Source organism: Boleophthalmus pectinirostris, unplaced genomic scaffold, assembly GCF_026225935.1.
Source record: "Boleophthalmus pectinirostris isolate CB_2022bp ecotype Guang Dong unplaced genomic scaffold, ASM2622593v1 HiC_scaffold_6, whole genome shotgun sequence".
Lineage (NCBI taxonomy): Eukaryota > Metazoa > Chordata > Actinopteri > Gobiiformes > Gobiidae > Boleophthalmus > Boleophthalmus pectinirostris.
The window spans coordinates 24,524,032-24,536,847 of NW_026571447.1; the positions used below are offsets into that span (position 1 = coordinate 24,524,032).

Sequence of the window (12,816 nt, forward strand, 5' to 3'; positions counted from 1 at the left end):
ATTATTGAAGCTTTTGATCAAACTGCTCAAGGGAATAACACTGAATTCAACTGAAATCACTTAATATAACAGAACAGGGAGGTTTGAATTTTATTTTATTTTTTTCAAAACTTGAAGAGTGGGCAGCTTAGCTCATACTGTCACTATCCTTGGGCAAGAAGCTGCCTACAAAATGAATAATAGTATTTTGTGTTATGCAAGAAAATGCTTTTTGTTTTTAATTATATTTAATCTGTTTGTGATTCAAAAAGTCAAAAAGTGAATTTGAAAACCATGCATGCTATGAGAAAAGACTCTTTCACTAATTGAATCCTTTTTGTGTTTTGTTACTTGCAAATAATAAAAAATGGTGAGTTAGCATCATCTTAAGCGGCACAAACTGGCTTAACTAAAGAGTGCAATTTTCTGCTTAATTGAGCACAGTTAGAAGCACATTAATTAAAATGGTTGACCAGCAGTGAGACTTTTTATAGCCACCATGACATACTTTATACTTACATACATTTAATATGATTATTTTCTAACATTCTCTATTGAACAAACAATTGCACGCAATTATATTTTCCTCAGATCACATGAAGTGTCAGCACATTGTCACCCTATATCATGTACGTAGCAATGGTATTTACATAGTGAAGGTCACATCTTGCATGGCCGAACAGAATTTAATTAAATTGTAAGGATTGACAGTTCTTGATAAAATGCACACGAGTCCACTTAATTGCTTTCTGACAGCTTCGCAGAGTTTGCAGAAAGAAGAAAATGGATTAATAGAAGCATATCCTATGGGCTACCTGTCTGTAATAGTCAATAGTGTGGCACTGAACACTACAGCACTACACCATGAGCAGTGCTGGAGGCCAGATCTACAAGCCTGCAACCAGGAAGCTCATGTTAGACCTGAGAGGGCCCAAGGGTGCTAGCACTGCTGTATGCTCATGAGGCAATCAATGCTAATTAAATTGCAAATGTAAGTAATTAACACCAAACTTGCCTTTTGACCTAAAGCAAAGATGATCACAGTTAATTTAATAGGAAACCTTAAATAAATTATAAAATATTACACACTATATTGTTATTATCAAGCAGCATTTATTTGACTGAAAATGCAGCACAGTCTCAGCAAAAAAAATATCTGTGTTGCAAAACTCAGTGCTCTGCTATTTTATAGTTATGTAGAATGAATTAAGCATAAATCAATCATTCATTCATGCACCATGCCAACCCAAAAACCCTAATGTGAGTAATGGATAGGTTTTAGCTTCCTATTAATACACGATATTTAATACACGAGGACTTTTCAACATTCTAAATACAGAATACTGGGTGAATTCTTAATTTTTCATCCTTCTTTAGATGTAGATTAATCCTTTTATAAACCTAAACTGAATTTATCTTTAACTACATCATTGGTTGATAACTAACAGCATTTCACTGTCTTCAAGTTTTTAATTAATCCTTGAAGACAGATTAATCCTTTTATAAACCTAAACTGAATTTAAATTTATCTACATCACTGGTTGATAACTAACAGCATTTCACTGTCTTCAAGTTTTTAATTCTGGGTAGTGTATAGTTAGGAGTGGGGTAGTTGTAGGGTGCATTCACACTGCACATCAAAATTCAGACTAAACTGGGATTAAATTCAGAACCAATCCTGGACTAGACTAGGACTAAACCAGGACTTTATTAGGACCAAACCAGGTCTAACAGCCAGATTAGAGTGGGCTCAAACCAGGACTCAACAAGGACACAAGTGAATGCTCCCATAGTCATACTTATATTGTTGCTAAATCCCAAACTGTAAATTCTCAGAGCTATATGGTGTCTTACCTGGTATTCACTTGGCCAGAAGGTGCTGACAGCGAGTTCGACCTGGTGCCACTGTTTGCCATGGGAGCCTGAGGCGTTCCACACAGGGTTTCCCAGAGGCCCCCCATTGACGCGCACATAGGCGTTGAGGGCTCCAGGGCTGTGGCCGTCCCGACTGTACAGGAAGTAGCTGAACTGGACACAGTGAGTGTCATTCTCACTCAGCGGAGGGAGAAGCAGTTGAGCACGCTGCCCCACTGCATGCTGGGAGGAGTTCACGAGCATGTAGGAGCCTGGAAGAGAGCATGGTATGATAGATTAGTTATCTAAGAGTAAGGACATATGAATTCACATATGAGTTCACAAAACACCCCAAGCAGAAACAACTGTATGCTCATTAAAAGTGGAGGTATCACGTGCCATGACCGTGGGAGCAATAAACATAGTGGTTTAAAACATAGCACTTATGGTTACACCACCTCGGCGTTGTGGGTTTGCCAAATGTCTCCACTCGCTTTTCACCGTTTTCACTCTCCCTATTCACAAGTTTCCAGTCTAGAAAAAAAACCCTAACAATTATAACCCCTCAAGATGTGCTGTTCTGGAGATGTTGAATTTCAAAGAAACAAAAATCTGACTTTAAGTTATGTCCTCTGATTTGTTCGTCTGGATGCACTATGGTCGCTTATATATGATTTCTCAGAACTCTAAAACAAATATCATGCAAATTGTGTGAATTAATTGCAGTGGCCTTCAGTGGGATTAGTATAGCTGCTGGAACATTTGAAACAAAAGGAACATTTTTCTAGACAAAAACCCTACTTTAAGGGGAAATCTGTTGGAATAAAAATGGGAAGTAAAGGTACGTTTCTGTCACTTGGTGCAGCTCTGAGTGAAAGCAGACGATAACAGTGAAAGAAATGTGCCAAGTTGAATACAAAAACACCATCAGCTCAGCAGTAGCAGGCGGCAGACCTTATGAATACAGGCAGTGACACAGAATGAAATGGACTTAGAGTGATGGCAACCTTCCCTGTACAAGGTGACTCGGAGGTAAGCAACAGGACTCACAGACCCCCCCTAAAGCCTTCTCTAATCAGGATAGCACAACCCCATCGCCCTCTCCCCAGCATCTGTCCTGCTTGAGTCGGAGCCTGCTAACGTGATTAGCACCACAATGTTGGGAGTCCTTCCTGTGTACTCTCATAATCAAACCAGTTGTCTTTGTCCTCCAAGGTCCCAGTGTTCTCCGACCGAGACCAACCACAGCTGCAGTGCAGGTGCCACAGAGAGTACACGTCAAGGCCAGATGACAGCACAATTAAAGACACAACAGGACCTGAACATAGACTTCATGGAATGTTACAGTTTTTAAGGATGAAGAGTGCATTTTAAGTGTATCTCCAAAATAGTACATTATCTCACAAAACCACAAAAAGATATCTGATACAGGGATAGTCCAACATGGATTTTTAAAGATTTTTTGTCCCTTTTGCAAATATTACAACAAAAATATTTATCTGGGATGGAATATAACTTTTTTATGATGATTGTGTAAACATACAGCCATCTTTTTTGCATATTTGTTTTTCAATTGCCACTGGTTTGGCTAAAACGACTGATGCACAAAGGATAAACTGGGAATGACTTAAGAGCACAGGAGAATGACGCAGCTTAGATAAAATATTGGCGCTAGCATAAGGAGAATTTTTAAATACGGGGCTGCTTCAGTTACAGAAAAAAGGAAAACTCAATATTCCTAAGAGCAGATAAAAAAGAGGACGACCAGGTTAAAGAGCAATCTTAGCAAAATGCCTAACAAATTCTATACTCTTGTTGCACTGAAAATAAAAGCGGCGCTATCAGGACGCTTCAGCAACAGGTGAACACTGCACCTATCCTAAAATTCACAAACACTACTAGTGCCTAATCACGTGGCTCTTTTACATAATGATGTGAGAATGAGAGTAGAAGTCAAACGGTGGCCCGAGGGGTCAGAGGGGCTCATTACTGCAGGCTGCACAGAGCCCTTTCCTGCCCAGCCCTCTGCCCCCAAGCACAATGTCAACAACCCCTGATTTGTGTCTGCTTCTCTCATTTCGTTTCACTTAATTAGATCTTTCAGAGGTTGCTCTCTCCTGCTCCCCAAGCCCACAGGGACCTATAAAATAATAGCCAAGCCTGAAGTGCCCTGGCCGCACTGTCCTCAGCTTAGGTTCAGCCCTGGACACATGCCCCTTTTTTAATATTGAGTCAACACTTTCTGTCAACTCTGCAACTTCCCAGGACACTGCATAGGTGCATGAAGCATTGTTTTTGCCCTTTTTGACCCAACATCTGAAAGAGATGGGTGAGGTTCTGCATTTTATGAGATGTGACAGGCATATGAGATAGGAAGCTGAAAATATACTATACTTCAGCATTATCAAGGCCAAAGTCATGTCACATTTTGATAAATTTAATAATAACAAGTCTGCAAAGCCTTGACAGAAGTGTTCTTACCTTTATTCAGCTAATCAGTCATAATATACTCGCAAGACATAATTGTGACAATGTAGAAGCAATCACATGAATATTTGATCTATATCCCATCTGGCTGTTTGGACTGAGAACATGTGTATACGTTAAGTACTGTGTAGTTGATCCTTTGTTAGCTGGCCAAGTCAACAGTCTTTGAAGAATTTTAATATATTTTAATTAATGTTTTCTTTTTTTATTAGTCAGTGCATATTAATTCAAATAAGTTGGCATGAACATAAGTAAACTGAAAGCTGCATTTTTATGAAACGTATTAACCACAGGGGTCTTTATACGGTTTGTCACTTTAACTTTAGTTTAATAAAAGTGACAAATGATAGAGGAGTGTTCATCTATTCAACAATGATAATGAAAGTGAGACTATGGTGTCAGTAACTGTGAATAATTCTACTGTGATGTTTTGTCTCACTTGATATTGTGAGTGACGTCTATACTACAGTGATCCTTGTCATATAAACTTGCCTAGGGTTTCCTATAACTTTATCAAAACTCTACTGTGACCATTTTTTAAAATTATTATGTAAAATATGGATTTCTGTTCAAGTTAAATAATTGTTCTGCACTCTTCCCCTTAGAGTTTATAACCAAGAACTTAAGGTAGAGAGGTTGAGTAACAGAAACATACTTCAATAAATGAAATGCCAGCTCAAGGAGACTTATTCAAAAGAGCATAGAAGAGTTTAAAGGTTAGCTGACACTTCATCTTAACCTTAAGGCTACTCAATTTAACTTTGCCTTGGCATGGAAACATTTTAAATTCATTTTCCCTGGAAATGTTCTAGAGATCTTTACCCATGTTGTTATGAGTGAACAATGACAATACAAGGTGCCATTACACTGTCCCACATCTCTTCAACATCCAAGGATTTGTCCTTTTGTTGAAGAGAAGTCTGCAATTCTAGTCATGGACTCTGTGATTGCACTCAACCACAACCTTCACAACGTAATCAGCATCAACCTACAAGTCTGCGAGGCTCTCTGTGTCCTGTGTGTTTGTACAATATAACTAATGCTATTTAAAACAGAATGACCTGTTCTTATTCAAATAGTTAGCATGACATAACTGGTATATTAGAATTTCTAATTTTATCTCATATTATTAAAGTAGATTTCTTTAACCTCTATTCAAGTCCAGCTGTACAACTCAGGATTACCAAGGTAAGTGGTAATTTGAAAAGCACAAAATGGAGACCAAACCAAATGCTCCCAAAAGTTTCTAGCAAGTGGGTGGTTTTCTGAAGAACAACTCAAATGGAGCCTCAAGTGCCTTCTGTAATAAGGAATGATTATAAAGAAAAAAAAATCAAATTGCAGATTTTATGTCAGTACTGCTGTTGTGACAAAAAATAATAATAAGAATAATAATAATTCTGCACATGTTCAAACTTTGGTGAGAAATATGGAACCATTCAAATATCAAATGCTTGTTTTTTTGTTTTTTTACATAAGAAAGGTTATTTGTTGATAGAGGTCTAAACTTACAATACATTAAGAAATTGTGTAGATTTGACTGTTATTAATCTTGCAGCCCTAGTGTAAAGAATTCACTCATGAGACAAACTGTGTCTCTGCACCCAGAACAGAGATTAGATGTGCAAAAGCCTGCAAACAAAGTAGTATTCATTAATTAAATATATTAAATTTCTCCACCATCTTAAAGATATGCTTCATTGTTCCATCATTATTCCTTATCTGTGCACTGACCTGCTGAGAATGATCATCACAGGCAAAGAGCCAGGAGTTCTCTGACACTTTAATTAACACAGGTCAGCTTTTATGAAAATCAGTTAAGTGCACACTCTGATTTGGTTTCATTACGTCTTTTATTATTTCTGGCTTCGCTACAGCAACATTTTTTATCAGCTGCGTGTTTACAACTTAATTAAAAGGTAGACGCTGGAAAATATGAATCTGCAATGATTTAATAAAACTAATAATCGTTTTATAATATTGTGCTCAGCCAGGCGTGTGCCCTACACCAGCATAGCTCCAACACGGCCCATTTCTCCAGTTATACTCCTGGGCAGCGTGAAATCTGATAAAGTTCTTTCCATCCACGGAAGCCCCTCCCAAGGGCAAAAGAACATCCATAACAAGATTAGGAGTGATCCGCCACATCATAATTTATAGCGAGTGCTGCTGGACTGCAACCTGGTCATCGTCTACAGTAGCTGACACTATCTGTGGCAAGACACAAGTGAGGAGAGCAGGGGTGGTATCTAACATAAAACCCCGTGGCTCCATCTTGCAATAGAAAACATTGGATGTATTTGGATGGCATGGACATAAAAGTGTTGTATTCATAGAAAATTATGCATTAATGCCATAACAATTAAGAACTGAAAACAAATATTATATAGCTTTTGAATGGTGAAAGACTTCAACATGCCACCTATTAACAGACAACTGAAACATGTATTTTTAAGTCCACATGAAATGCTCAGTAGAAGAGCACTGATGGCAGATTCAGATTCAGGTGCAACCTGTTGATAAAGATTTTAGGACTGGGTACAACACACGAACACAAGAACATCAGCTTAGGATTCACAGCAGTTGGAACTGCCCGCCTATATGTTTCAATATATTATGTTACAACAAAACATACATGAATTGTTTGTTTTCTGAAGTGAATGTGTTCTAAATCCAAATAAATAACAGCTCATTTCCACGCCCACCACTGAACTGAAAATGAAAATCCTGCCACAACAATAGCCTAACCCTAAGACTAACCCAATAATTGCTGTTTAAAGTAACAACTAAACAGAATGATTACACACTGAACGTCATGATGGGTTAATCCACTGCCTTGCAGGGCTGTAGTCAAAGACATGCCCTGTGGACTGATTAATCAACAAAAACTAGGCGTGGTTCAGGCAAAAGTTCTCATAATGATTAGGATCTTGCACAAAGACTATGTATACTCAAAAGTATTACTTAACAGCATCTGTGTAAAAGACTTCAGTTAAGTCACTCCGTGTTTTTTCTGTTTTGCTGTTGTGCATATAAATCTTTATAATTCCCCTTAAATTGACTAAAACTAACTTTTTTCAACAAAGACATCAACGGGTGAATTGACAAATGACTGAAGGCTCTAGCCTAATGCATTGAAATATGAACATAAAACCATCTTGGAGCACCTTTTTTCCATCTGAACAGTTTGGCCTTTTGGTCCCCATTGAAGGTGAGCTCAGAGTAATCTGGCACACACAGGGCAGGAAGGAGCAGAGGTTGAATGGAAGCGAATCAAAGGTGGAGTTGAACAAGTGTCCTTGTGGAGGCATGCTGTGGAGGCTCATGGGCACATGTCTTTAAGAGTGTCTTATTCAGTTTCCTTTTTTCTCAAAGTCACATTTCAGACTCCATTTCCTCTGTCCACAGCTTCTGTCCGTCCACCTGATTGTAATGACCTTCACAATCACTGCAGCCAATACTCAGTCCATCATGAGTCAATGCTGGATTGGACATTACATTATGGAATATTGGAAAGGGGATATTATTGACCAGCTACAAATGATTTCTAAGAAAATCAATTAATCTGACCTTTTCTCAAATCAATGAATAATCAGATGTGGCATGTGCAGATGACTCTGTGCACTTAACTGAATTTCAACACTTCTTTGTTCATATAGCCTATTTTGAACACAGTTGAAGCATTCAGGTTGCGATGTTACTGTTTCTGTTCTCTGATCATTTACTACTTACAAAGACACTAATCAAATCCATATAAAATGTATTTAAACTAGTGCTGTCATGCGATTAAAAAAATTGAGAGATTAATTAATTATGATCTGTAATAAATTAATCTAATTAATCTCATTTTAATCTCACCTAAAAATTGCTGAGAAAAGCCTTCAATTTGAGGTATTTTCATTTAAATTCATTATTACATTATTGTGGCAGATCAAAAGACTGATATAGATTAAAAAAAGTGACTTTATAAAGTCATTTATTGTTTAACAAATCTCTCCAAATTGGCTGTTGAGCCCAAGTCTCCATGAATAAGAAACTGTTTGCTGTAAAGTAGCAAAGACGAGGAAATCTGAACATAATAACTTTTGTCTACTTAAAGACAATAAAAAGTCCAGTCTTTCCTTAACCATATTAAAAATATTATTGATAGAGAAATGCTTTATATATGAGATCACTGGTTTTAGTCCTTGTTTTAGTCCTGGTTTAGACCTGCTTTAGTCCTAGTTTAGTCCTGGTGTTAGTTCTGGTTTAGTCCTGGTTTAGACCTGGTTTTAGTTCTGGTTTTAGTCCTGGTTTAGTCCTGGTTTAGTCCTGGTTTAGACCTGGTTTAGTCCTGGACTGGATTAGTCCTGGATTTAGTCTTGGTGTTAGTTCTGGTTTAGAGGCTCACAGGAGGAAGCGCGGTTTACGCCGCGTACGCGAGAAAACACGATCCACACGCGGCTCACGGGAGCACGTCGGTGTCCGCGCAGTAACTACGGAAGGAAACGTGGTCCGCGCGTTCTCAGGTTAATGACGATGATGAAGGTGTGTGTTTGTTTTGTGTTTGTTTGTGTTTGTGTGCGTGTGTGTGTGTCCCCTCATGTGGCAGGTCACTATAGGACAGTAGTGCAGACATCATGAGCCTATGCAGGTTGTTTTCACCAGTGACATTTAAGTTGTAGGCGATATTATATTTGTTATTTCTTTTATATTTCACGTCGGGAGAATAATTTCCAAGACACGAATGTGTTTTTACCTGTGCACTGCTGACTCTGTTCTACTGGCTCTTCGACCTCGTCCATTGTGCCTGACGCCGCCAACGTTAACATGACGTTTACGTCGCTCTTACTGCGCGCGTTTTGTGCGGGTTTCCGGCAATGAGTGGAATTACCGAAATAAAAAAATGTATAAATGTGTTTTTTGTGTGTGTATGTGTATTGTTGTTGTCCCAACAACACATAAAAACAGGTTTTATAATAAAGCAACTCGCATACAGAAACACTAAAGTTAGAGATTAAAAATGAGATTAACGCGATTAAAAAACATAACGTGCTAAATATGACTGTAATTAATTAATCGCAATTAACGCGATAATTTGACACCCCTAATTTAAACTATTATTATATATTATAAAGGAATTGTTATATTATTTTATAGGAACTGTACATTACACAGGAGTAATTTCATAAACCTAACATCATCCCAGTTTGATATGGTATATGAAAACCTCTGCATTTCGTGTTGACTTAGATCAATTAGATTTGTACACACAGAAAAATACCAAGACTCCACTTAAACCACATTTCATGGCTGCCTAAATATTCCACTTTTCACTGAGAAGGTATTTCCAAAAACGTGCTTCCTGATTTGTGCCCACTGTGCCTTTAAATTGTGACATTTATTGAAAGTGATCCCATGCCGCTTCTCATTCGCACGTGTCATTTTGTCAGACAGTAGCGAAAACATCAGCATTGGCAGCACCTCATTTGCACCAAGATCAATAAAGCGGGTTTGCATCAGGAGAGAGAGAAGTTTTCGGTCCATGCCCAACTGCTACCTGAAGGGCAATAATAGAAATAGTCTTAAACAAAACACAGAACTTTTAATTAGCATAACCTTGCCACTGACATTTAAAAGTTTCGTCATTTAAATGTAGGTGTTAATGTGACAAATTTAAAGCCCAAAATCCAAATGCCTCATAATAATTATTAGTGTTGTACTTCTCACTCACATCGGGACTCCCTTTATAACACAGGCAAAATACACTGGATTTATGGTTAGACAATGCACAGTTTTTTTCTATCAAGGTCAAATAATCAACTCACAATAAGAAATATTTTGCATTTAGTTATAGTCAAATATGGAATCTATACTGAGTTGAAAGCTACAATTGGCAGGTTTATTGGATTTTATTTCACCAGTAGATGTGAAACCTGTCTCCTTCTCCTCCCTCCTTTACCTTGGTCCCTTTTCTGGCTCCCCTGTGCTCTCTGGACTTCTTCTTTCAGACCAAAGCTGCCACACGATCAGACTAATAACGTAGATAGCATTTAGTGGTGATATGTGAGCATACAACAGGGGCGGGTACTAATAATTACAGATGGTAACTTTAACTCAACAAGTACAGGTCTATCAATTTAAGTTTGTTCTTGGACAATCCATAAGTATTAAAAATAAAAAATAAAAAAATTAGATAAAGAATCATTTATGTTCAGGACAACAATCCAACACTAAACAACCCCCCTTTTCTAAGGAGGATATAGGATATATAGGACATATTGGATTCAGCAGTGCTGTGTAGCCATTTACAAATTAAAAGAAAAAAATTACAAATTAAAATCTGTTTCTCTCTATCTTGATGTGCAGCTATCAATCAGAGCTGGCAACAACTTGGTGAATCTTTGTTGTAATGACATGGCAACATAAACTGGCATTGGGCACTGCAGTTTTCAAATGTGTAAGTCAGCGGTCTAGTCTATGGGTGTTTCCCAATTGCCACCATCCTCGGCTTCTGAACCACTTCAGACAGATCCACGTCATCAGAGCTCCGTCAAGTGGTTGTTCCAATTCACACAAAGCCCTCTCGCCCTCCGCTCATTTACCAAGGATGCACCTGGGGATCTTTGGCCACCTTGCAGAGCTTGAAATTACCCACAATCCACTGCAATTTAATAAAAAAAAACAAAAAACTTTATTTAAACAGTAAAAAGCATAATAATAACATATAAGTAATTACGCAATAAGAAATAAGTAAATAATTTCTGGACTATAAGCCACTACTTTTTTTCACATTTTGAACCCTGCGAGTTATACAACGATGTGGTTAATATACAGACGGATTATTTATTTATCAACACAGTGGATGCAGAAGCGGATGCAGAAGTGCCGTTGTCTGTGCGATTAACATGAAGTTGCAAAACTAGTTAGCGCTGTTGTCAGCACTAAAACAGTTTATGGCTGTGTGATAAAATAAGTCTGACAGTAGTCTGATAACCCTGTCATAATACTGTCGTTTTAGTGCCATGTTACAGGCACTGTTTGGGAAAAGCACACACCGGTAATTAATAAAGATTTTTAAAAATCTTTCTGTGTAAATATCTCAAATTACAACATGAACACCAGCTACATTTTTTATTTTGTTAAAAAAATTAGGTGATGCGGCTTACATTCAGGTGCGCTTCAAAAATTACAGTATGTTGCTATTTTAACCTCAATTCTACCTGTGTGATAACACTATTATCAGATTCAAAATTCAAATCAAGACTGCAAGATTGCAATAAATTGAGCAAAATCTCTTTAAGTGGGGGACTGGGAATAAAATTTTAAAATGTTTCAGGCTGTGCATTTATTCATTTAATTATCAGTCTAAATATCAGATTAGTCACTTAATGCTTTCATTATTCACATGTTTTAATGAATGATGACACATAGGCTACGTTCAGACAGCAGGGCTTAACGCTCAATTCCGATTTTTTTGTGAAATCCGATGTTTTTGCGAGGTCGTTCACATTTCCAATTAAATGCGACTTGTATTCGATCCCCTGTGTGAACAGTAAACGGCCCAAAAGTGTCCCGCATGCACTGGAGGACACGATGACGTCAACCGCAGTGAGCGTGCTCTATGTTTACAGAAGTTATCCAGACATGGACGCGAGCATTGAGCACCTGGCGATTTTAAAGTTTCTCTCGTACCGGAGCCAGAACATGAACAACTTACTTGTTTTAAGGAGGGGATTGAGAAGGAGAAGGACGAGGTTTTTTGGCCGCGACGTCCTTTGAAAGGAACGTGTGGATGCGGAGACGTAGCCAAGAGTGGTGAGTGGTGATGTGCTTCGCTTCAGTGACACGGAGTTCATTAACAATTTTCGCCTAATTCAGCGCAGAATAGTGACGTTTGTGGCTTGTTGATAACGTGTAGGTCGAATGAATGCCCTTTGGCCGTTCACTGAAGTCGCATGTCAAAAGATCGGATATGTATCGGTTTCAGGACCACATATTCAAGTGGCCCGGGTCGCATTTGAAAAAATCAGATCTGTGCCGTTCAGACTGTCATTAAAAGATCGGATACAGGTCACACGGAAGCCAAAAAATCGAATTTGGGTCACTTCAGGCTGCAGTCTGAACGCAGCCATAAAGACACGACTGAATATATATGTAGAAGCATTGACTGATGTTTATTAAAACTCTGAGCTTTATCATGTTTGATCTGGTCATGTGACACAGCAGTCGGTCCCCCCGGAGCGTATTCCACATGCGCTCCAGGTGCCATGAGCAGAATACTTGGCTTTGCTTCGGAGGAGCCCACTTCAGAGGAGTGCTACAAAGTGGTCTTTGGAGGAAGGATCCTGGGAATTGAGAAACACCCTCTGTCTCACTGGCAGCAGGTGAATGTGGCCCAGCAGATTCACTCTGTTTATACATCCAACAGATCAGTCTGTGGATGCAAAACAACTTTCTCCCACTAAACTCAGACAGGACTGAAGTCATAGTCTTTGACCACAAAAAGTGTCAACA

At 38.4% G+C, this 12,816-nt stretch overlaps 1 protein-coding gene across 2 annotated transcripts in view; it reads right to left on the reverse strand.

The window, feature by feature from the left end:
* The window catches only part of ptprub (protein tyrosine phosphatase receptor type Ub), a 160,254-nt gene that overhangs the window by 65,601 nt on the left and 81,837 nt on the right, over positions 1-12,816 (reverse strand). For both annotated transcript variants that reach the window (XM_020937284.2, XM_055164011.1), the window contains exon 3: positions 1,834-2,105. In XM_020937284.2, coding sequence (XP_020792943.1) covers positions 1,834-2,105 — 272 coding nt within the window. The remainder of the gene's footprint in view (positions 1-1,833; positions 2,106-12,816) is intronic.